This window comes from Scyliorhinus torazame, chromosome 20 (genome assembly GCF_047496885.1).
Source record: "Scyliorhinus torazame isolate Kashiwa2021f chromosome 20, sScyTor2.1, whole genome shotgun sequence".
Classification (NCBI taxonomy): Eukaryota; Metazoa; Chordata; class Chondrichthyes; order Carcharhiniformes; family Scyliorhinidae; genus Scyliorhinus; species Scyliorhinus torazame.
This window is the reverse complement of record NC_092726.1, coordinates 129,925,274-129,951,858: the sequence shown is the minus strand read 5'-3', so window position 1 is coordinate 129,951,858 and position 26,585 is coordinate 129,925,274. Positions and strand designations below refer to the sequence as shown.

General features: G+C 46.3%; 1 protein-coding gene across 1 annotated transcript in view; it reads right to left on the bottom strand.

Moving 5' to 3' along the window:
* The window catches only part of LOC140396787 (uncharacterized), a 27,558-nt gene extending 1,563 nt beyond the window's left edge, over window positions 1-25,995 (bottom strand). The window contains exons 1-6 of the mRNA XM_072485505.1: window positions 25,969-25,995; window positions 25,043-25,259; window positions 14,149-14,475; window positions 10,570-10,665; window positions 6,461-6,488; window positions 4,578-4,630 (exon numbers count right to left, since the gene is read on the bottom strand). Coding sequence (XP_072341606.1) covers window positions 4,578-4,630; window positions 6,461-6,488; window positions 10,570-10,665; window positions 14,149-14,475; window positions 25,043-25,259; window positions 25,969-25,995 — 748 coding nt within the window. The remainder of the gene's footprint in view (window positions 1-4,577; window positions 4,631-6,460; window positions 6,489-10,569; window positions 10,666-14,148; window positions 14,476-25,042; window positions 25,260-25,968) is intronic.
* Window positions 25,996-26,585: the final 590 nt, after the last annotated feature.

The window sequence follows — 26,585 nt, the reverse complement described above, 5'->3', positions numbered from 1 at the left end:
ATTTTTCACCAATGTGCTACTGTGAGTGTCTGATAACTCTGCAGAAAAAGATGATTCAAAGCAATGGACACAACCTGATAAAACTGCTACTGAGTAATAGGCTGGTGTGAAGCCAATGGCCTCTCCTGGAAATGCTGTGAGGAAGATGTGCTGATGAACTGCAAAGGAGGTCATGAGGGGCTCTGAAGAAGGTGCATCGAAGTAACCTTCATCTTATAATGTTTACCCTTTACAACCCTGTGTGTTTATCTGTCCTGAGTGTGTGAGTAGATGGTGGGACAGTTAAATGGACGTTATAGGTTAACGTGTTTGTTCCCTAGCTGTAATTACAGCATGTTGCAACTTGATTCTTGTTATAAACAAACACAGATGTGTTTCAACTTACAATCTGGTGATTGTAATTATTGGACATCAAAGGACCAAGATGTCGGGGATTTGTATATAATTTTTTTTTTAAAATTTAGTGTACCCAATTCATATTTTCCAATTAAGGGGCAATTTAGCGTGGCAATTCACCTACCCTGCACATCTTTGGATTGTGGGGGCGAAAGGAGCGATCACAATATGGTGGAATTCAAAATACAGATGGAGGGTGAGAAGGTAAAATCAAGCACGAGAGTTTTGTGCTTAAACAAAGGAGATTACAATGGGATGAGAGCAGAACTAGCTAAGGTAGACTGGGAGCAAAGACTTTATAGTGAAACAGTTGAGAAACAGTGGAGAACCTTCCAAGTGATTTTTCACAGTGCTCAGCAAAGGTTTATATCAGCAAAAAGGAAGGGAGGTAAAAAGAGGGAAAATCGACCGTGGATATCTAAGGAAATAAGGGAGAGTATCAAATTAAAGGAAAAAACATACAAAGTAGCAAAGATCTGTGGGAGACTAGAGGACTGGGAAATCCTTAGGGGGCAACAGAAAGCTACTAAAAAAGCTATAAAGAAGAGTAAGATAGATTATGAGAGTAAACTTGCTCAGAATATAAAAACAGATAGTAAACGTTTCTACAAATACATAAAACAAAGAAGAGTGGCTAAGGTAAATATTGGTCCTTTAGAGGATGAGAAGGGATATTTAGTAATGGGAGATGAGGAAATGGCAGAGGAACTGAACAGGTTTTTTGGGTCGGTCTTCACAGTGGAAGACACAAATCACATGCCAGTGACTGATGGAAATGAGGCTATGACAGGTGAGGACCTTGAGGGGATTGTTATCACCAAGGAGGTAGTGATGGGCAAGCAAATGGGGCTAAAGGTAGACAAGTCTCCTGGACCTGATGGAATGCATCCCAGAGTGCTAAAAGAGATGGCTAGGGAAATTGCAAATGCACTAGTGATAATTTACCAAAATTCACTAGACTCTGGGGTGGTCCCGGCGGATTGGAAATTAGCAAACGTGACACCACTGTTTAAAAAAGGAGGTAGGCAGAAAGCGGGTAATTATAGGCCAGTGAGCTTAACTTCGGTAGTAGGGAAGATGCTGTATTCTAGCATCATAAAGAAATAGCGAGGCATCTGGATGGAAATTGTCCCATTGGACAGACGCAGCATGGGTTCATAAAGGGCAGGTCGTGCCTAAATAATTTAGTGGGACTTTTTGAGGACATTAACAGTGCGGTAGATAACGGGGAGCCAATGGATGTGGTATATCTGGATTTCCAGAAAGCCTTTGACAAGGTGCCACACAAAAGATTGTTGCATAAGATAAAGATGCATGTCATTAAGGGGAAAGTAGTAGCATGGATAGAGGATTGGTTAATTAATAGAAAGCAAAGAGTGGGGATTAATGGGTGTTTCTCTGGTTGGCAATCAGTAGCTAGTGGTGTCCCTCAGGGATCAGTGTTGGGCCCACAACTGTTCATAATTTACATAGATGATTTGGAGTTGGGGACCAAGGGCAATGTGTCCAAGTTTGCAGACGACACTAACATAAGTGGTAAAGCAAAAAGTGCAGAGGATACTGGAAGTCTGCAGAGGGATTTGGATAGGCTAAGTGAATGGGCTAGGGTCTGGCAGATGAAATACAATGTTGACAAATGTGAGGTTATCCATTTTGGTAGGAATAACAGCAAAAGGGATTATTATTTAAATTATAAAATATTAAACATGCTGCTGTGCAGAGAGACCTGGGTGTGCTAGTGCATGTGTCGCAAAAAGTTGGTTTTCAGGTGCAACAGGTGATTAAGAAGGCAAATGGAATTTTGTCCTTCAGTGCTAGAGGGATGGAGTTTAAGACTAGGGAGGTTCTTCTGCAATTGTATAAGGTGTTAGTGAGGCCACACCTGGAGTATTGTGTTCAGTTTTGGTCTCCTTACTTGAGAAAGGACGTACTGACACTGGAGGGTGTGCAGAGGAGATTCACTAGATTAATCCCAGAGCTGAAGGGGTTGGATTACGAGGAGAGGTTGAGTAGACTGGGACTGTACTCGTTGGAATTTAGAAGGATGAGGGGGGGGGGATCTTGTAGAAACATATAAGAGTATGAAGGGAATAGATAGGATAGATGCGGGCAGGTTGTTTCCACTGGCGGGTGAAAGCAGAACTAGGGGGCATAGCCTCAAAATAAGGGGAAGTAGATTTAGGACTGAGTTAGGGAGGAACTTCTTCACCCAAAGGGTTGTGAATCTATGGAATTCCTTGCCCAGTGAAGCAGTAGAGGCTCATTCATTAAATGTTTTTAAGACAAAGATAGATAGTTGTTTGAAGAATAACGGGATTAAGGGTTACGGTGTTCGGGCCGGAAAGTGGAGCTGAGTCCACAAAAGATCAGCCATGATCTCATTGAATGGTGGGGCAGGCTCGAGGGGCCATATGGCCTACTCCTGCTGCTAATTCTTATATTCTTATGTTCTTATAAATCCACGCAAACACGGGGAGAATTTGCAAACTCCACACGGACAGTGACCCAGAGCCGGGATCGAACCTGGGATCTCGGCGCCGTGAGGCTGCAGTGCTAACCCACTGCGCCACCGTGATGCCCCAGATATGTATATGAATTGTTGCTTAATTTGTGTTGTGACGTCGAGTCAAATGGAGCTGGAATGGACCGCATACTAGCCCTGGTGTCCTATAAACGCAGCTAATACGACAATGTGTCCCCATATCAGCTGCAATTTCATAAATTATTTTAGTGCTAAATTTGGACACGAGGGAACGCAATCGAAAGGATATCAATCTGGTATCTCCCAGCTCACAGTCATTGATTTAATTTGTCAGAATGTGAGTGCAACACGGTGACGCCGTGGTTAGTGCTGTTGCCTCACGACGCCGAGGTCCCAGGTTGGATTCAGGCTCTGGGTCACTGTCCGTGTGGAGTTTGTATATTCTCCCCGTGTTTGCGTGGGTTTTGGCCTCACAACCGGAAGATGTGCAGAGTAGGTGGATTGCCCACGCTAAATTGTCCCTTAATTTAAAAAAATGAAATTGTACGCTAAATGAAAAAAAAAGAATTAGTCAGAAAGTTGTGCGTGGGTGGAAATAGTTCGGAAATGCAATTCTGCCCAATTTCTGTCGGAGTTCTGCATAAGGCCACGTCAATGATATTTACCAACTTTTACAGATGCACCATAGAAGACATCCTATCTGATTGCATCACAGCCTGGTGTGCCAACTGCTCGGTCCAGGACAGTATGAAACGACGGAGAGTCGTGAACACTGCCCAATCCATCACACCAATCTGCCTCCCATCCATTCACTCCATCTATATCTCCCGCTGCCTGGGGAGAGAATCATAGAATTTACAGTTGAGAAGGCTATTCGGCCCATCGGCACCCTGCGCAAGCCCACACTTCTATGCTATCCCCGCAACCCAGTAACCCCACTGAACCTTTTTGGACACGAAGGTTTGGCATGGGCAAACCACCTAACCCGCACATCTTTGGATGGTGGGAGGAACCGGCGCGCAGGATGAACCTCACATACACACGAGAAAAACGTGCAGGCTCCGCACAGACAGTGACCCAAGCCGGGAATCGAACCTGGGACCCTGTAGATGTGAAGCAACTGTGCTAACCACTGTGCTACCGTGAAAGAGGGCAGCATTATCAAAGACCCCTCCCATCCCGCATACTCACTCTTCCAACTTCTTGCATCGGGCATGAGATACAATCATCTGAGAACACGCACGAACAGACTCAAAAAGAGCTTCTTCCCCACTGTTACCACACTCCTAAATGACCCTCTTATGGACTGACCTCATTAGCACTACACCCTGTATGCTTCACCCGATGCCGGTGTTATGTAGTTATATTGTGCACCTTGTGTTTCCCTATTATGTGTTTTCTTTTCTTTACTTTTCTTTTCAAGTACTTAATGATCTGCTCGCAGAAAAATACTTTTCACTGTACCTCGGTACACGTGGCAACAAACAAAATCCAAAACAAAATTTAGTACGACTACTGGTCAGGTACTCCCAATGAATGTTTGAGACATTCCAATGCTATATTCTATCATCCGCTGCACTGAACAGCAACCAGTATTATGATGGTCACTAACGGTTTACCGCCATATGAATCGGACAAAACAATATTATTTTTAATCCACGTAATTGAACCCGACCTCGAGCATGAATCCTACACTTACACTTGCAATTCTTGTTTCCATGGCGCCTCTCTACATCCGTTGTAGTGGAAATTCTGCAAAATAAAGTCAAATATACTAAGGATTTCGAAATGTTGACCAGAACTAATGTTTATTAATTATACACATGTTTTAGAAAGGTGTGAAGTGGGCTAATTGCAGTTATTCAACATTAAACACAATAGCCCTGAGGTAGGCAAAATTTAGTGATGGGCATTCACAATTTTGCGAAGTAAATAGATATTAGAACCTTTCCTCAGCATGGAGATTGGCGGTGGGATGCCCAGTGGCGCGGTATTTAGCACTGCTGCCTCAAATCACCCAGGGACCCAGGTTGGAGTCCGGCAGCTGTGGAGTTTACATGGCCTCCCGTATCAGCGTGGGTTTCCTCCAGGTGCTTCGTTTTACTCCCACAGTACAGGTTAGGTGGATTAACAATGCTATCATTACCCCTTTCTTTTCAGATATGTGAAGGTTAAATGGATTGGCCATGCCAAAATTTCCCGTTCGTGTTCAGAGATGGGTACATTAGATGGATTGGCCATGGTAACCTTCTTTATTCGTGTCCAAAATTATGTAGGTTAACTGGGATTACAGGGCAATGGGGATCGGGCGGATGGGTGTGGGCGCAGTGGTGACCCTATCTGCTGTGCTCTTTCAGATGGTCGAGGATACGCGACGGTCTGAATGATGGGTGTCTGCTTTGTAGGGAATCTATGGATTCCAGAAAGAATGAGAAAGGGGGGCATGATAATAATCACAGACGTCAACCATCAGTGAAGTAAGATGTAATTTTGTAAGTGTGAGAACCAACGTATAGTCACAGTCACAAAATATAGTTGCAGTCTTTGTAGGATGGATTCCCTGGTAGAGCAGTTTAACAAAAGAACAATGAAACGTACAGCACAGGGACAGGCCCTTCGGCAATCCAAGCCTGTGCCGACCATGCTGCCCGACTAAACTAAAATCTGCTACACTTCCTGGGTCCGTATCCTTCTTTTCCCATCCTATTCATGTATTTGTCAAGATGCCACTTAAATGTCACAATCGTCCCTGCTTCCACCATCTCCTCCGGCAGCGAGTTCCAGGCACCTTCTGTTTAAAAAACTTGCCTCGTACATCTCCTCTAAACCTTGCCCCTCGCACCTTAACCCTATGCCACCTAGTAATTGACCCCTCTAGCCTGGGGAAAAGCCTCTGACTATCCACTCTGTCTATGCCCCTCATAATTTTGTAGACCTCTATCAGGTCTCCCCTCAACCTCCGTCGTTCCAGTGAGAAGAAACCGAGCTTATTCAACCGCTCCTCATAACTAATGCCCTCCATACCAGGCAACATTCTGGTAAAGCTCTTCTGTACCCTCTCTAAAGCCTCCACATCCTTCCGTAGTGTGGCGACCAGGGTTGAACACTATACGTGTTTCCCAAACATGATTGTGAATGAAAATCTGTGGTGCTGTATCTTACAAAGTGATTACAATCATTTACTAGAACGACGTGGCTCAGTCGGCAGGAACCTGGCAATATCGGTCACTGGTCCCGGATCAAATTGTGTTAACAGAGAACGGGGGAGTTGTGCATTTATCACAAATTAAATAGGACGGTCAGCATTTGAAACGAGAATTCGGAGGGTTGGTTTTCTGTTTCGAAAAACGTACACGAAACGTATGCGAAATAGCGGTTGCATAAGATGGATCTAGTTCATTGGTTGAACAGAAAGGAAGGGATTCTTGAAGTTGATTCCAGTGTAAACTAATGTAGAGGTAAAAATAGTGCCAGTCTTTGGGAAGCGATGAATGGTGGTTGCCACCTGTCCTGAACAAATAACTGTGGGCTTTGCATAAAGTTGTGAATCTCAAAATAATATGCGTGATGTAATATCCTCACCTGACCAGGTTCTGCCTTTTTTTTCGTCCTGCCAGAATCAAAGGGGAAAAGTTGTTAACCGGGTGGCAAATAATCTTCAATCTTGGCTAATTTATCAAACGTTCAATGCCACTCGTGTTTCAAAGATTTTATTTGGAATCTAGATGCAAATAATAATTTCCATAATATTCATCTGCATTATCATCATAGCCATCATCATCATGATCAACATACCGTTCATCATTATCAGCATCATCATAGCAAACATCATCATCATCACTTTCAGCATCTTAATCTTCATAACAATCAGCATCACCATGCTGATGCGAAAAGCACCAAGTAAAAGCTCAATTATCCACTACATGAAAAACATTGGAACCTGTGCCTACCCAAGAGCGGACCGTTTGTCAGGGAGTGAAATCTCCGTCACTGGCCTATATGCTCGTAAAGATAAATCTGAGTCTAAAGAATAGTGGAAATCTGAGTCGCATTCTTCTATTACATTGAGAGATTCCTAATCGTTTGGCTGGTCTAATATTGTGCACCTTTCCTGAATCGATAAATGGTTTATTTGTCATAAACATCCAGCAGCTGACTCTTGAGACCTTGTTCAACAACTTTGACGCACCAAATCTTAAACTGAATCGGATATATTAAAAAGAAAAATTCTGCAGCTGCTGGAAATCTAAAGTAAAAAGGGAAAATGCTGAAAATGACCTCGGCGTATGGCAGCAACGGCAGAGGGAGAATCGGAATGAACACTTCCAGCCCGTATCCCGTATGGCTTCTGAACTAAATATTTGGAGACATGCGATGGGTGTTAGACTATCTTAAATGGAGTGGACCGGATCGAAAGTCGGGGTTAGGTGAGAGACCTGACAAAGCCAAATCTTGGCATAAAACAAAGAAAGTGTTCATGAGATGGATGTTCCACTACGAGCACTTCCTGTTACATCACATTTATGTCACTATCAGCAACTGTTTTAGTCTTTAACAGCACCATTAAGATTCCCTATGCCCTCTGTCCATCTTTGCCCTCGGTCTAATCTCGCTAGCTCGAACCTATCACTGACCTATTTTCCTCACCAGCTCAACCCCCTGTTCAACAGCACAAGTCTATCATATCTCCCCCTCGATTTAACTCTGAAGATGAGTCACACAAACTTGAATCGTCAATTACCTTCGTCTCTTCCCAAATGCTGCCAAACGTTCGGATCTATCAAGTCGGGTTTGAGAAACGAGTCTTCGATTCAAAAAAATCGTGAAATCACAGAATCCTTACAGTTCAAACACTGCACCAACCATCAAAAAGAGAACCCTACTGAGGTACACTTCCCCGTCAAACCCAAATCATCCCCATAAATTAACCTGCACATACCTGGACACAAATAGACAATTTATCATGGCCAACCAATTTAGTCTACACATCTTTTGGACACCAATGAGCAATTTAGTCAATCTACTTAACCGTCACATCTTTATGGGGGGAAATCGGAGAAGTTGGAGGGCATTGGAGGGCAGCACGGTAGCATTGTGGATAGCACAATTGCTTCACAGCTCCAGGGCCCCAGGTTCGATTCCGGCTTGGGTCACTGTCTGTGCGAAGTCTGCACATCCTCCCCGTGTGTGCGTGGGTTTCCTCCGGGTGCTCCGGTTTCCTCCCACAGTCCAAAGATGTGCAGGTTAGGTGGATTGGCCATGATACATAGCCCTTAGTGTCCAAAATTGCCCTTAGTGTTGGGTGGGGTTGCTGGGTTGTGGAGATAGGGTGGAGGTGTTGACCTTGGGTAGGGTGCTCTTTCCAAGAGTCGGTGCGGACTCGATGGGCCGAATGGCCTCCTTCTGCATTGTCAATTCTATGATTCTATGATAATCTATGACACCCACCCAGCCACGGAGAGACAGAGCACGGTCCGCTCAGATCGTCTTCCAAGGCTGGATTTGAAGCCAGGTCCCTGGCGCTGAGAAACAGCATTGCTGATTAGTGTGCTACCGTGCCGCGCAACTTGCCCAGTATTAACATCATGGAGGAGCGTAACAGCTGCCCGCCAATCAACTCTCGGCAAACTTGAATTACATGCTTTAAAATAATTTTAACTATGCGTCAACTTGGAAATGCAACGATAGAAACATACAAAAGAAACAAATCGCGACTACCTACAGTGTGCGAAACGGACAATTCTATCGTCGCGCTTTTTAAACTGTCGCCACTTCGACTATAATTGAGCATTGAGAACTAGAGTAAAACAGTCATAAGACCATAAGACATGGACGCAGAATTAGTCCACTCATCCCATCGACTCTGCTCCGCCATTCAATCATGGCTGATATTTTCTCACCCCCATTCTTCTGCCTTCTCCCCATAAACTCTGGTCCCTTTTATCTCACCCTGACTACTCACTCCAATACTTGATCGCTTCTGAAGAGTTGATTGCTGGGTGCAGTAACATTGGCGGATGAGATATTGGAAGAACTGGACTACAATGGGCAGCGCTGTAGCATTCTGGATAGCACAATTGCTTCAAAGCTCCAGGGTCCCAGGTTCGATTCCGTCTTGGGCACTGTCTGTGCGGAGTCTGCACATTCTCCCCGTGTGTGCGTGGGTTTCCTCCGGGTGCTCAGATTCCCTCCCACAGTCCAAAGATGTGCAGGTTAGGTGGATTAGCCATGATAAATTTTCCTTAGTGTCCAAAATTGCCCTTAGTGTTGGGTGGGGTTACTGGGTTATGTGAATAGGGTGGAGGTGCTAACGTTGGGTTGGGTGCTCTTTCCAAGAGACGGTGCAGACACCCTGGGCAGAATTGCCTCCTTCTGCACTGTCAATTCTATGATAATCTATGACAATGCTGGTACTCACTTCAATCCAAATGGTCAAAGAAAAAGTGATTTGACAAAAATACGATATTTTTTAACGAAATTAGTATTGACAGCCGTTTGCTGTCCGTGACGTTCATTAGATTTTGTTCTTGTCAATTCGACTGAATACCAATGCGATGGGTAGGAAATGCACAAGTGCCTCTTTGGTCCGAGTACCGAAGATGACATCTGCTCTAGGCGGAGCCTGATATTCAGTGCTGCTGTTTTCAATGAATCATTACATTGCCTAATAATTTGTTAATGGTGGAACTCGCGTTTCTGTTGTTTCCCAAGTGATGATTCAAATGTTGCAAACTATTTTAAATGTCAATATCCTGGTGTGATTCAATAATGTTCAAACTCTATTGCAGAGAGACGGTACGATTCAAAATTAGCTCACTGTGTTACCTTTTGCAACCAATTTGATGGAGGGACACTAAATGTTTACAAGACCGCGCCACATTTTGAGAATACCAGTTTTCATGGAGTGTCAGTTGGAGTAGAATTTTCTTAAATGCCTTTGTCATCCATAATTGATGGACCTATACCTGGTCAGGCTTCAGAGCATTGGCGAGCTCTGGGAGAGGGTTTTCAGAGCAATTTTGCTACTGTTCCTGTTTTCATAGTTATTTCTGAACCCATCGTTCTGCAAAGTCTTTTTGCTGTTAAATTTCGTCATTTATTTATATATATATGTATATTCCTTTGAAGACGCAAGATAATAAGGCCATATAGGAGCAGAGTTCGGCCATTCGGCCCATCGAGACTGCCCGGACATTTGATCATGTCTCATGTGTTTTTCATACCCATTGTCCTGACTTTTCCTTATAACACATGATTCCTTTACTGGTCAAGAACATATCTCTATCTTGAAAACACTCAGTGACTATTCGTACACTGCCTTGTGCAGCAATGAGTGCCGCAGATTGATCACACTCTGGCTGAAGAAAGTCCTCCTTATCTCTGTTCTAAAGGATCGTACCTTCAGTCTGAGGCTGTTCCCTCGGGTTCCAGCTCTTCTTTGTAGGAGAAACAAACCCTTCACGTCTTCTCTATCCAGGCCTCTCAGTGTTCTGCACATTTAAAAAAGATTCCCCCTCCTCATCCCTCTAAACTCCATCGAGTAAAGACTCAGAGTCATCAACTGTTCCTCATATGATAAGCCCTTCATTGGGGTGATCATTCTTGTGAACCTCCTCTGGACCCTCTCGCAAACCAACACATCATTTTGAACAACTCGGTACACGTAATCCGTATCACATTGTGCTGCCTACCTCTCTTCACGATGAAGAAAGAAATGAGCGCCACAATCAGTAAGATGACGATCAAAGCTCCACATCCGACGGAAATCGCAAACATTTGTGCACGAACTATGCCATAGAAAAAAAAGACATGTTAAGAATTAAGTTGAATCTGCAGCATTTGCAGCAGACACGTATCATAGCAGGAGGTGTGTTTGGTGGTGCCTGGCTGATTTTGGGGTGATTTTGACAACGTTGTAATGCATGAACACTATTGCATGGGGAAACATCAGTGTGCTCCACTAATTTGAATTGGAGCCAGATATCTGGGGCGAAATTCTCCCCCAACGGCGGGATGCCCGCCGACTGGCGCCAAAGCCGGCGCAAATCAGACGGGCATCGCGCCGGCAAAAAGGTGCGGAAGTCTCCGCATCTTTGGCGGCCGAGCCCCAACATTGAGGGGCTAGGCCGACGCCGGAGGGATTTCTGCCCCGCCAGCTGGCGGAAATGGCGTTTGTTGCCCCGCCAGCTGGCGCGGAAATGCGGCGCATGCGCGGGAGCGTCAACGGCCGCTGTCAGTTTCCCAGCGCATGCGCGGGAGCGTCAGCGGCCGCTGTCAGTTTCCCGCGCATGCGCAATGGGGAGAGTCACTTCCGCCTCCGCCATGGTGGAGGCCGTGGCGGAGGCGGAAGGGAAAGAGTGCCCCCACGGCACAGGCCCGCCCGCGGATCGGTGGGCCCCGATCGCGGGCCAGGCCACCGTGGGGGCACCCCCCGGGGTCAGATCGCCCCGCGCCCCCCCCCCCAGGACCCCGGAGCCCGCCCACGCCGCCTGGTCCCGCCGGTAAATACCAGGTTTGATTTACGCCGGCGGGACAGGCAATTCCTGGGCGGGACTTCGGCCCATCCGGGCTGGAGAATCCAGCGGGGGGTCCCGCCAACCGGCGCGGCCGGATTCCCGCCCCAGCCCAATCTCCGGGAGCGGAGACTTCGGCGGGGGCGGGATTCACGGCGTCCAACGGCCATTCTCCGACCCGGCGGGGGGTCGGAGAATGACGCCCCTGATCTGACCAGGTAAGGCTCAGATATAAACAAATTGTTACCGATGTGGGAATACGATACAAAAACAGAACGTGCTGGACAACCTTGGCAGGCCTGACAGCACCTGTGGATAGAGAATTGAGCTAGCATTTCGAGTCTGGATGACTCCGGCAAAGATAGACAGAACGGCAAATAGAATGATATGTGTACCGTTTTGCGGAGGGAGCGTGGAACAGAAGGGCTGGATAGAAGACTGGAGATAGGTGGAGGTTGAAAAGTAGTCGTGGACAAAAAAACTAAGGGTATGTAAATGGAGGTGATTCGGCTAAGAAGGGTCTTGAAAATGGCACATTAATAGATCAGGATGTGTTAATGGCAGAACATAGATCAGGATGTGTTAATGGCAGTGTGTCAAAGGACAAGGAAAATAAAAGAGATGGCCCAAGTGGGTTGGGTTGGGGGAGGGGAAAAATGAAGTGAAAGTAACCTGTTAGAACTAAAAATGGGGTTTAGGGGTGGAGAGATTCCACAGCCTAAAGTTGTGAAACGTACTGTTGAATCCAGAGGTTGTAATGTACCTAATCGGAAGATGAGGTGCTGTTCCTCCAATCTGCATTGTGATTCACTGAAACCTTGTAGCAGGCCAAGATTTCGCTTCCGAAAGGAAAGTCTGACGGATTAATTATTCCAGCTTTTTATTGAATTCAAATTTCAACCCTCTATCATGGTGGGATGCGAACCAGGTCATTACCATCTGTTGATGATTTATCAGTTCAGTTGTGAGATGGACCTGACCCCGGAGAATATATGAAAGTTTTTATTTCTTTGCCATTCGATTCGAATGGACGTCAGGTGAAGAATTTAATCTCTCTGTCACCTTTGCGTGTTCTGCCAGGGAGACTTTAACACTGACGTGTTAAGGACAAACAGACAGCTTCTCTGCACTCCCATGTATGTTATCATTCCTATTAAGTAGTTCGCAAAGACTGGACATAAATTGGTCAAGTGTCCAAAGTCAAGAACTGCAACACATCAGCCGGTAACTGTTTACGATTTACCAAACGCAGAACACAGGCAAGAACCAAGAAATTAAATGTATGACAATTGAGCAAAATCTCCCCAGGATATATACATTGGGTCAATAAGAAATATATGTTGTATGCGAATGAATGGAAATAAAGTTTCCATTCATCAGCATACGGATATTCTCCTCTACAACACACCCACCTCCTCAGACACACACTGTTCATACGCGCACACACGGCAACACACACATTGCTCGTTGATTGCACACATTCCGCTTTAAGCACAACATCCTCAATCACACACATTCCTCACACATACTCTTCACAAACACAATCCTCCTCACACATTCTTTTCACAAACACACAGTCCTCCTCACACTCACACCTCCTCACACTCACACCTCCCCACACGTATTTAACAATCCTTTTACGCACACCTCCTCACACACACACCGCCCACTCACGCACCACTCCTCATGCAGTCTCGCCTCCATACGCACACTCCTCGTGGCACTCACATGCTCCTCACAGAGACACTTGCCACACACACACTCATCCTCACACTCATACTCCTCCTCACGTACATACTCTTCCTTAAACACACACTCCTCCTCACACACACACGCACTCCTCACATACACACTCCTCACACCCAAACTCCTCTTCACTGACGCACACTCTTCCTTGCACACACTTCTCCTCACACACACACGCACTCCTCACACCCACACTCCTCTTCACTGACGCACACTCTTCCTTGCACACACTCCTCCGCACACACACGCACTCGTGACGTACACACTCCTCACAGACAAACACGCTTCTCACACACACTACTCTCAAGCACATTCTCCTCCTCACACACGCACTCATCACATACTCATCCTCACGCACACTTCCCTCCTCACACAGATTCACCACTCCTCATGCACACTCTCCACCATACACATACATCCTCCTCCTCACAGAGACACTTGGCACAAATACACACCCCTCCCTACACACAGACGTTTCTCTCACACACACTCTGCTCCTCACACATACTCCTCAAACACATCCTCTTCACACACACACTCTTCTTCATAGGCACTCCTCCTCAGGCATGCACTTCTCACAGACGCACACTCTCCACAAACACACAATCCCGAGTCACACATCCGCACCTCCTAACATAAACACTCCTCGTCACACGAACAGCTCAAAGACGCAGACACCCCTCACTCAGACACGCGTATCTCACACACATGGTCTTCACTCGCACACACTCCTCTTCACGCGCCGAACACTGCTCCTCATAGACACACACACATTTCTCTCACACACCCCTCCTCAGACTCACGCCTCGTTACATCACGCTCACAGACATTCGTTCTCACACACAGACACTTACACTCACACAGACCGTCCTCCTCTCAATCACACACAAACACACTCCTACCACACCCACAGTCCTCGCACACACGAACACGGTCCTCCTCTCACGCACCCGCACTCCTGACACACATACATCCATCTCCTCACACGCAGACTCCTGCTCATATAAAAACCTTGTTGTAATCGGCGTCCGTCCTGACATTTCGCAACAATCTCGACATATTCACTGAATGAAGAATTCTTACGACCTTGTGGAACGTCTGTTTCATATTGGCAGCTGTAATTTCCTGTGGAATTATTTTCCAAAGTATTGATGGTAAATATCACATTCGATACGTTGACATTACGAGTCTGAACACATGTTCTGTTCTGTCCTTTACATAAGTGAAATGTTCCACCTGTGGGGCGGATTTCACCTTGGCAGGAAATATGAACATCTGCAGTGTTCGCCTTTTCACCAGACTCTGGGACCTTTTTAATGGACGGTGGCGAGAGTTCATCTGTAACACACAGAAACATTCACGAAAATTGTGAAACAGAAGACGAGGTATGTCGCGCGAGAGACATAAGTAAAAAGAAACAAATTAATTTGTTTGATTCCCCAAAAAATAATATTACGTTTTCGTAATGCTGAACAAATATAGCCAATTGACAAGACTTTAATTATTGACATCTCACTTTGCGTCTGCACTTGAATTGAACTCACCTGCTTTCGAAAAGTGTAATTGGCTATGCGATCATGCACATCTCCCAACAATGTATTCAGCCATCAACCTCTCATGGCACTAAATTGTAACCATCCTTCTCCTGAAGGTTGACGCTGGTCTCTCTGGTTGCTATCGCCTAATATCAAATTTAATATGCCTGAGAAACATCACGGATCGTGCCTGCTCTCTTATATTTCATATTAGTCTTTTCCTCCACAACTGCTCTTCAAATCCCCTCCTTTGAATCTCAGATTTAACGCGCATTTGGTTCAGCTTAAACATTTTTTAATGTACATCACTTAAATTGAAATCGGTTAAATTTCAACGGTGTTTTCGTTTGTTCAGGTGACGTCTGCTGTCTGTGCTTTGACCAGAATTTTTTGACAGTCCCTAATTGGACGGAAAGGTTTTGATATGGGTAAAAACATTATATCGGTATTAATTTGAAATTAATTTTAAAAACTTTAATTATCCCAGAAGTGCTGAAGGGGTTACGACTTCTTTATCAATCTGTGTTCCACATACACGCTGTTTAGCCGAAGCTGCAAACTGTAAGAAGGCACCCACAAGGAACTAACCAGATGTTAACTCCCAAGGCCTGTGTACCAATGTGGGTCAGTCCACCATTTGCTCTGGTTCCAGGGAGTCTGCCGATAATGACAGGGAGCTGCCGCTAGATTATATCGATAACTCGAGAGGTGCCAGTGTACAGCAGGGAGGAAGATGATTGAAGACTGCACACCAGATATTGCACCACTGATATCAATAATTGCAAGTCAAGATACATTGTGTGGAGTTCTGCGATGCGCATTGTATGAGGGATGTGACAGCACTGGAAAGGGTCCACATGATGATGCCCGTACTGGAGTGTTTCGGTTATCATAGAATCATAATGTCATAGAACTTACAGTACAGAAGAAGGTCGTTCGACCCAGCCAGTCTGCACCGGCCATTAGAAAGAGCCCTACCGCAAACCCACATCTCCACCCTATCCCTGTAACACAGTAACCCCACCAAACCTTTTTTATAAACTACGGGCAATTTAGCATAGTCAATCCAGCAAATCTCCACATTTTTGGACTGTTGGAGGAAACCGGAGCACCCGGAGCAAAACCATGCACACACGGGGAGAACGTGCAAACACCGCACAGACAGTGACCCAAGCCGGCAATTCAACTTGGGTCCCCTTCACTGTGAGGCAACTGTGCTAGCAACTGTGCTACAATGCCGACAAGCGATGCTGATTCATGGTCATCATTCCATCTATAATTCCAGATTTTTATTGAATTCAATTGAACCATGTGCAGTGGTGGGAATCGATTCTAGGCCCCGAGTGCATTACACTGGGTCGCTGCATTAGTAACCAAGAGACGATATCACTTGGCAACCGCAGCCTATTAGTCTGTATGCCAGCTCTCAAATTCGGGTTCTCAGTTATACATCTGTTCCGTCTGTTGTAGTTGTTCAACTGGAATATAACTAGTTAAGGCACCAAAAGTGACCCTGTGATACTCAACTAGTTATAATTTACGAACCGGATGAAAAGCTCTGCATCTGCAGAATACAATGTGGGCATCGATATGTAGGAGAGAGTGTACTGCAAACATTTGGGAACGCCTGCAGTTACACCATTTGATTGGAGAAATTGAATTGTTCAATTTCACACTATGGAATTACAATGTGTGAGAGATAGTACAAGGACAGACCGTGTCTCTGAGAAGGCAGTTTTCAGCCGAGAAAAAAGGCCCATTCTACAAAGTGTAACTAGGTGCCATTGTGATGGCCCCAGTCAGACTGCTGATAGGAAATGTAATTGAGATGATTTAATGGCTAAACTCAGATATACGATCACCAATATCACTCAAGGGAAAGATAGCATGCGTGACTTTGGAATGATTGCATAGCTTAACTAAGCAAGCGTGCCTTCAATGTGATCGGGTAAGCATTCTTATATACTATATATGATGTTACCCGAATCGATAGTCAGGGTTGGATAGCTATAACTAGTAATAAATGACTGGTATATGCTAATTTCCTGCAATGAAATCTCAAAAGTATAACTGTCTGGACCATTCTTGAATCTGGTCCTTTTTGTGTCCGGATATAAATGTTGAGAGCCCTCGCTATAGCCTGTGAATAAAGACCAGTTTTTAACTCCATTACTCCGTCTAGTTTCTCAGGTGAAGTGCACGACAGTCAAATAGCTGTATACTTTTTCCCTTAAGAGCACCTCTACTTTCATGTTGCTTCACAGCGCCAGGATCCCAGGTTCAATTCCCGCTTGGGTCACTGTATGTGCGGAGTCTACACGTTCTCCCCGTGTCTGCGTGGATTTCCTCCGGGTGCTCCGGTTTCCTCCCAAAAGACGTGCTTGTTAGGTGAATTGGACATTCTGAATGTTTCCTCTGTGTACCCGAACAGGCGCCGTGGGGATTTTCACAGTAACGTCATTGCAGTGTTAATATAAGCCTACCTGTGGCAATAATACAGATTATTATTCTTATTTTAGCAAACAAATCCACTTTAACTCTATAATTGTACCATTAACAATTTGACCTCTTGCTCGAGGAAACAGGACGCAGGTCGGGATCGAGGAAGAAGGTCGCATGTCCGATCGCTCCCTCCCGCGATGGGCAAACAAACCTTTTGAACGGACTTTTGCGGGGCATGGCGACCTGGTTAGGTTGAGGCGACGAGAGGGAAGAGGCTCCCCCCCCCCCCCCCAACTCACCCCCCCCCCCCCCCCCACCCAGGGGCAGCTGGATCAGAAATGTCCGAGTGGAGCGGCAGGGCTCGAAGCGGGAGCAGCGGGGACCCCGGGCCAGGCGGCGAAACATGGCGGACGGAGGGACCAGGGAGCGGAGGCTCACTGGCCAAGGGAGCAGCAGGTGGAGTTTTTAAAGAACTGCTTCGCTGAATTGAAGAGGGACACGTTGGACCCGATGAGGGCGGTAATGGACCGAATGGTCGATGCGCAGGTGGCCCAGGAGAAGGCGCTCAGGGAGGTCGAGTTGAAGCTCTCCAGCCAGGAGGACATGGTGGCGGAGCTGGAGCACGACGGGGAAGAGCTGAATGCCCGCCAGAGGAGGATGCAGGAGCAGCTTGAAGAGCTGGGGAACAGAGCCAGGGGCAGAATATGAGGATCGTTGGCACCCCAGAGGGCTGCGAAGGGTCGCATATGGGGGCATACGTGAAAGGTATGCTCGAAGCGCTGATGGGGCCGGGGGCCTCCCCCCGACCACTGGAGTTGGATGGGGCGAATAGAGTCCGGGCAAGGGCAAGGAGGTCCAGGACGAGGGACCGACCTTGTGGTCCACTTTCACCTGATTGCTGACAGGGAACACTGCGATGGGCCAAGGCGGAGAGAAGCAGCAGATGGGAGAACTGCGAGGTGCGCATCTACCAGGACTTGGGAACGGAGCTGGCCAAGTGGAGTGCAGGATTCGTCAATGTAAAGACAGCGGTCTACAAAAAGGAGGTGAGGTTTGCAATGCTGTATCCTGCGAAGCTTTGGGTTACGTTTCAGGAACTCCACTACTACTTTGAGACACCAGAACAGGTTTGGACTTGTATTAAAGAAAACAAGCTGGACTTGAACTAAAGGGCACTTCGTTTCCTCAGTGCTGTACAGTGACGGTGGTTTGTTAACCTAATTTGCTCTGACTAGCTGCGGACTGTTATTAAAAGAAGAAGCTGGACTTGAACTAAAGGACTCTGCGGGCTCAGCTTTTGTGTGGCGGCGGTTTGTTAAATTATCCAGTACTGTAATGTTCTATCCAATATTGTTTTCATCCGGGATGGAGAGCGGGGGCTGGAGCGCGCATTTTGTAGGATGTTTTTGGGGTATAGCATCGAGGGGGGTTGGGGGGGGGAGGCTAGAGGAGGCCCTGCGCTTGGTACCTTTTGGCGGGATATCGGGTCTTCGGAGAGGGGGATGGGTTTGGGGCTGGTTAGGGACTTGAAAGGGCATTGTGAGATACAATCAGGTTAATGGGTCCTTGTTATGTGGGGGGAGGGCCCGAGAGCTCAGGTGGGAGGCAAACAGGCGCCAAGGGCAGGGGTCAGCGTAGCTTGCGTAGGCCAGGGGGCCCCAGGGAGAGTAGGAGGAGGGACGGGCTCGGGCCAAGCGCAGGGTTGTCCTGGCAGCTCAGGCCTCGGGGGGGGGGGGGCGTTGGGGAGTTTTTTTTGTGGGCTGGGTGGGGCAGCCGGGAAGGAGAGCAGAGAATACTTAAGTGGGCAAGGGGGGGGGGGGGTGTCTAGGGATCCCCCGGGGGAGAAGGTCGCTGGCAGACTCGCTGATAACAGCGCAGGGAACCGACAGCAGTGGCACCTGAGGGAGGGGGGGGGGAGGGACGTTTAGAGCCACGTTAGTTTAGTTGAACACGTGGGGCAGAGCAAACAGAGCTGACAGGGGACGTGCTTTAATAACACGTTTATTCTTTCCCACTGTTTGTTTTCACTATGTTAAGGGTCTTTGCAGAGGGCCTTTTCTCTCTGGAAATGTTACAAAATTTGTTTTAAATAACAATTTCAAAGCCCCCCCCTCTTCCAAAACCAATTCGATCTCCTATTTTCTTTAGTCATCTTCAATGTGGACCTCGCCCAGTCACTCTGAAAAATCAAACGGATTATACCTACAGGTTCTCCTGTATCGGCCCCCCCTGTTACCTACTCAACGATCTTCAATAAACTGTGAAACCTGATATACGTTCCACATGGCATGTTGGCACTTCGGGTTCTATGGTCGCTTCCTAATGATGCTGCTACAATCTACTCGACGATGGATTATAACAAAATTCCGAACATGGATGCGAGACAATCTGTCCTGTATTTTTCTGTTACACTCATTCCTGACTGCAAAAGCTAGCTTTTGCTATTCTGTAACCCGCTAGACCCTGTTTCGGAACACAGTAATATTGCAAGTTATAACCGAAGCCCCGCTGTCTTCTTACTCAACTCTGTCAAAACAATAGCCGAGGGTGCAGCCATTAGTTCCTGTGGCATTGTCAGACTTTATATGCACACCTTAACCCAGAACCTCTTCCCTGTTGTAGGTGATTGTTTTCAGAATTTCACATACTTTAACTACCCGCAGAATTTGCAAGATGTCTTTGTTACGAATGTAGGGAGACAGATAACATAAACAGTTTCAACGTTTACGCAATTTCTTTCTATTTCAGGATCTACTCATATTTGGAAGCAAATGGACGTATTAGCGAGAGGCAGCATGGTTTTGTGAAGGGGAGGTCGTGTCTCACTAACTTGATAGAGTATTTCGAAGATGTCACAAAGATGATTGATGCAGGTAGGGCGCTGGATGTTGTCTATATGGACTTCAGTAAGGCCTTTGACAAGGTCTCTCATGGCAGACTCGTACAAAAAGTGAAGTCACGCGGGATGAGGGGTGAGCTGGCAAGATAGATACAGAACTGGCTAGGTCATAGAACAGTACGAAGTCTTACAACACCAGGTTAAAGTCCAACAGGTTTGTTTCGATGTCACTAGCTTTCGGAGCGCTGCTCCTTCCTCAGGTGAATGAAGAGGTCTGTTCCAGAAACACATATATAGAAAAATTCAAAGATGCCAAACAATGCTAGGAATGCGACCATTAGCATAACCCAACAGAGACCTGCTAATGGTGTTGTAAGACTTCGTACTGTGCTCACCCCAGTCCAACGCCGGCATCTCCACATCATAGGTCATAGAAGGCAGAGAGTAGCAATGGAAGTGTTCTTTTCTGATTGGAGGGCTGTGACTAGTGGTATTCCGCAGGGATCAGTGCTGGGACCTTTGCTGTTCGTAGTGTCTATAAATAATTTGGAGGAAAATGTAACTCATCTGATCTGTAATTTTGCAGTCGACAGAAAGTTTGGTGGAATTGCGGATAGCGATGAGGACTGTCAGAGGATACAGTAGGGTTTCGATCGTTTGGAGACTTGGACGGAGAGATAGCAGATGGAGTTTAATCCGGACAAATGTGAGTTAATGCATTTTGGAAGGTCTAATGCGGGTAGGGAATATACATAGGACATAGAACATTACAGCGCAGTACATGCCCTTAGGCCCTCGATGTTGCGCCGACCCGTGAAACCACTCTAAAGCCCATCAACACTATACCCTTATTGTCCATATGTCCATATAGTGAATGGTAGAACCCTAAAGAGTATTGACAGTCAGAGAGATCTAGCTTTACAGATCCACAGGTCACTGAAAGGGGCAACAGAGATGGAGAAGGCAGTCAAGAAGGCATACGGCATGCTTGCCTTCATTGGCCGGGGCATTGAGTATAAGAATTGGCAAGTCATGTTGCAGATGTATAAAAACGTAGCTAGGCCACACTTGGAGCATAGTATTCAATTCTGGTCGCCACACTACCAGAAGGATGTGGAGGCTTTAGAGAGGGTGCAGAAGCGATTTAGCAGGATATTGCCTGGTTATGGAGTGCATCAGCTATGAAGAGCGGTTGAATAAACTCGGTTTGTTCTCACAAGAACGACGGGGGTTGAGGGGCGACCTGATAGAGGTCTGCAAAATTAGGAGGGGCAGAGACAGAGTGGATAGTCAGAGGCTTTTTCCCAGGGTAGAGGTGTCAATTGCTTGGGAGCATAGGTTTAAGGTGAGAGGGGCAAGGTTTAGAGGAGATGTACGAGGCAATTGTTTTCATACAGGGTAGCGGGTGCCTGGAACTCGCTGCCGGAGGAGGTGGTGGAAGTAGGGACGATAATGACATTTAAGGGACATCTTGACAAAGGCATGAGTAGGATGGGAATGGAGGGATACGGGCCCAGGAAGTGTAGAACATTTTAATTTTGACGGGAAGCATATTCGGCACAGGCTTGGAGGGCCGATGGGCCTGTTCCTGTGCTTTTTCTTTCTTTGTTCTTTATTCTTTGTTCTATCTTGCTTTCTCGCCAATTTCACCCCTTTATGACTTATTGAGTTATTTTGGTTACGTCTAGACAGTTGACCAATCCTTATTTCTTCCAGTGTTCTGCACAAATTTGCTTACTGTGTATCTTAATGTAGTGCTTTCAATTTGCTATGATTTGCCTAACAAGCAACTTGCAGAATGGAAATTGTCTACTCCTAATCTTCCTGCAGCTCAACATTCGAGGTCGGGCAGAAGGTGTGTTTCGTATCACCGTTTGACATCAAGAATATGTTGTCCTGGGAAAATACAATCCGAATTTGCCAACAAAACAGACAGGTGTATACACTGCATTATTAGTTGTATAATCGACAAATTTAGAGACTGTATGAGCAACTTAACTTTCATCATATCGATTGAAAACAATAGAATTCGATTAGGAACATCAGTAGAAGGATGTCCTCGAGGAATGAAGACGGTAGTGCCATTAGCCGTTGGCGTTAAGCAAGCTCCTATTCGCGTTTGTTGGCAATGCAGAAACACCAAATTGCACTCTGTGTTTTCGAAGATGCACCGTAGGAAATTAAACACAACTATGTGAAACAGCCACTCTGTGTTAACTGGGTTTTGATCACGTCCGCTCACCCGCACTGCACACACTTCCCTTTCTGTATGGAGCTACCTCAGTCTACAAAACAGGCAGAAAAAATACATAATTCATATCGCAGCGTGGAAATGAAATGCTCCACACCTCTCTATAAACTAGTGGAATTGGATGGCAATTTTCTTAAAACATATATCAGGTATTACACAAAAGGCTACTTAAAAACGTAAGAACCCATGGCTTGGCGTTGTATTTTAGCATGGATAGAGGATTTTGTAACTGATGCAACATTGGATTAAGAGGAGAATTTTCAGGACGGCAACATGGAACTAATGGAGTGCGGCGGGGACCCAAGGTGGGCCCACAATTATTTACAATATATATTAATTATTTGGAAGAAGAAACTGAATGTGCTATTACCACGTCTGCAGATAATGGTGAGGATGTGGCAAAATGTCTACAGCGGGATTTACACAGAGTTGGTGAGTGAGGAAGCATATGGCACATGGAATATAATGGAGGGAAATGTGAACGTACGCACTTTGGTAGGAGGAATAAACAAGTTGAATATGATTTAAATGGAGAAAGACTGCGGAAAGCTGCAATACAAATGGATTAATCACAAATTTCACATACATGTTCAGAATGTCATGGGGAAGGCAATTGAAATGTTGACTTTCGTTTCAAAGTAAACGCAATATAAAATAGGGATGACTTGCTAAACTATACAAGGCACAAATTAGACCACGCCTGGAACACAGTGATGAGTTTGGAACCCGGAATCGAAGAACAGAGATACCATCATGGTACGCAGTCCAGGGAAGGTTGATCCCTGTCATGGACGTATTTTCTTATGAGGGGAGTTTGAGTAGGTTGGAAGCGTACTATTGAAGTTTAGAAGAAGGAATCAATCTTAGTGAGACATGAAGGCTTCCCAATTGAGTGGGCGGGTTGACAGAGTAGATGCTGAGAGGGGAAAGCCTAGTGCCAGAGAGCATCATCTCAGAAAACGTCTACTAAAGCCAGATGACGAAGTATTTCTTCTCTCAGAGGGGATGCAATCTGTGGAATTATTTACTGGACTGAGTTATAGAGACGGCTTGGTAAGTATGTTCAAGGCTGATATAGGTGCATTGTCAATCAGTGAGGGGATGGAGGGCGATGGGAATGAGGTGGCAAAGTGGATTTGCTGATTATCGTATTATTAATAATAATACTACGAATTATATATATATTTTAAGTTAGAGTACCCAATTCATTTTTTTTACAATGAAGAGGCAATTTAGCATGATCAATCCACCTAACCAGCACATCTTTGTGTTGTGGGGCGAAGCTCACGCAAACACGGGGAGAATTTGCAAACTCCACACGGACAGTGATCCAGAGCCGGGATCGAACCTGGGACTTCGGCGCCGTGAGGCAACAGCACTAAACCACTGCGCCACCGTGCTACCCACTAATAATAATAATAATCGCTTTCTGTCACAAGTATGATTCAATGAAGTTACTGTGAAAATCCCCTAGGGGATATTTGGGACGGGATGATCCGTGTTCTGATGCGGCGCGCTCTCGTCGTTAGCAGCATCCTCCGTCCCGGCAGCTGGCCAATGGGGGACTGGATTTTCTGCACGCTGCGCCCAGACCCGCCAGCAGGATTCTCCATTATGCGCGGCCAAAACGGAGAATCAAGCCCGTGGAGAAGCCAGCCTCCCATGTTAGGCACCCACACACCGCTGGGAAATCCGCTGTTGTGAATGTGCTGCTGGCGAAGTGAAGGATCACGCCGCTGGAGAATCCAGCCCCATTATCTGAATGAATGCCAAAGTATTCTCAATGAGACGAATGGCCTTCTTCTGTTGTTGCCCCTGATGGCCTGTTTGTGCACCTCTTAAAGCAGCAAAGACACTGATACCTCTTCGCAAAGTACCGAAATATTCCTGGATCAACCTTGATCTGTGGCTGCATTCTCCATTCATGTGATGAAGTGTTGATGCCGGGGCAGGTTAATTGAAGTTCCACAGCATCAAAACTGGTGCCGCACCAGCACTTATTCAGGGACCATTAAAGGGCCAACACTGCGCCCCGTGTAACACGATCGATTGCAATTGAAAAATTGAATTCGCCGGAGTCGGAATTGACACTAGAGAGGCTGATGCGCTACAGCCACATATTCACGCTCCACTCCCCAGACACACTTGCCCCAGCCAAGGAGATGGCACTGTTTCCGCTGGAGTGCGGTCATTCCGTAGATGGATTGGCTGGGCCCAGAGGGTCCCTTGAAGTGATGGCCTGTGGGGAGGGGGGGGGGAAACAAACGAATCGTGGTGCCATGTTCAAACTGGGCAGTCAGAGGCGTGCACAGCCGCATGGTCGCTGGGCAGGCTGTGGGAATGGTGTTCCGTGTCCATCCACCCTTACCCCATGGCCCAGATCGTGGCCGCCCCCTTCTCCACTTACCCTGGAAGAAGCCCCCTGGCCAGTGGTAAAACTGCCAGCCCACTTTCGCGATGTTGGCCCCTCCCACAACCCCACTCTCTCTCGTGCGTGAGCCAAGGCGCTTCCTTCACGATTTTTGAAAGCACAAGTGAACCTTACCGCTTGGAATTCCCCAGTGGAGGTAACAATCGTGGAGACCCGGAAGAATAGCGGGTCAGGCCCGCCAATGATATGGAGACGGCGTTTACTGTACGGGAGGAGCAGAACGCACTGACGCGCGGTCGTGGCACCGGGTGTTTTGATTTTACCTGAACATAGTGGCGGCCACGATTATGGCATCAAACCAGATTCGCCCAGCAATTGGATTTCCCTAAATCGGCGTTGGCTGACAGAGATTCTGAACAACCGGAAATTGATATAAGACATAGGTGAAATCAGACTTGATATAATACCTCCAATATGTATCTGAACGGGGCTGCTGTGATCTGATTCCGTCCATTGTCCATTTCCCACGGCCAGGCACCGGCAGGTATAAGTTCCACCCTTGTCTACAGCAAGCAAATCTTCAAATGGTCTGTTGCATTTGTTTATATCATATTCCTTCAAAACATTATTCGTCGAAAGGCTATAATATTCGATCCGTGTGGCAGGACAGTAACAGCGACACTTCTACGTTATTTTCTCTCCAGTAATGAACTGCCCAAAGGATGGATTTAAAGTTAAGACTGGTTTCTGCAAATAAACTGAAGAAAATACATTTTTAAATGTTTATCCAAGGAAACCAATCCACGCTAACCACGTTATTATAAACTGACTAACTACTCACAACAACAGTAGCGGAATAACTTCAATGTTGGTGTATGGAGAGCTCGGCATTAGATTTTTCAATAACTCACGTTCATTCAAATTAACAGGCATAGTTGTTATAGTTTTTTTGATACAGATCTTGATAGGACAATACCAGTACTTTTAACATCACGTGTCTCACACCGTTCGTTATGGATATTGTGCATAAAACGCTCTGTGCAAAGATGTTAGAATGCACGATCGCCACTCCAAGCACCAAGGGGCATTGAGTAGATATCAACACATTCCGAATTATTTACTCAAATGTTTATAGTAACGTTCAACCAGGTGTTAATCAGCTTTCCCCATTATCAAATCATGTTATATTACAAGTGAGGGCACAATGCTATACTACAAGCATCCTCTGGGAGGATCCTGTTGCCAGCGGGTACTCGCGACACCAGAAAATGGGGGCAGCGGGACGGAGAATCCGGGCCCTATGGTTTTTTGGACAACTGATTTGTCCCGAACAAAGCTACTCAGTACGGGTGATCGCTGAGGCTGGACCAAAAGCAGATCCCGCTGGACTTACCTGTTCGTCAATTAAAGGCAAGGTCATCCATGTAAAAAAATGGCAAAAGCGAAAATAATAACGGATTTTTAAAGAATACTTTCAGTATACCCAATTCATTTAGTTCCAATTAAGGGGCAATTTAGCGTGGCCAATACACCTACCCTGCCCATCTTTGGGTTGTGGGGGCGAAACCAACGCAAACACGGGAAGAATGTACAAACTCAACACGGACAGTGACCCAGAGCCAGGATCGAACCTGGGACTTCGGCGCCGGGATGCAGTAGTGCTAACCACTGCGCCAACTGCTGCCCTTTAAAAAAACGGAAATTTAAATGAGGAAGTGGAACGGACAGGAATTATACACTCTGGGTATGCCAGCCGACAAATGCAGATTCCAATGTGGGTACCGCCACGCCTTCGGGAATTCTGCTGGCGTGAGCTGTCGCCTTTGCGGAGCATCCCTCCGATTGAGAATCCAGCCGATGTCTTCCCGAGGACAGGCATTGATTGATTGAGTTGTCTCTGGAATGTTCTTTCAGGAGACTTGCTTTTACTTTCGTTTTGGTCAGAAGTTGAAGGGTCACAGCTCTGATACATCTCTCTCAACTAATGTATTCGTTGTGAAGATCCGAAGA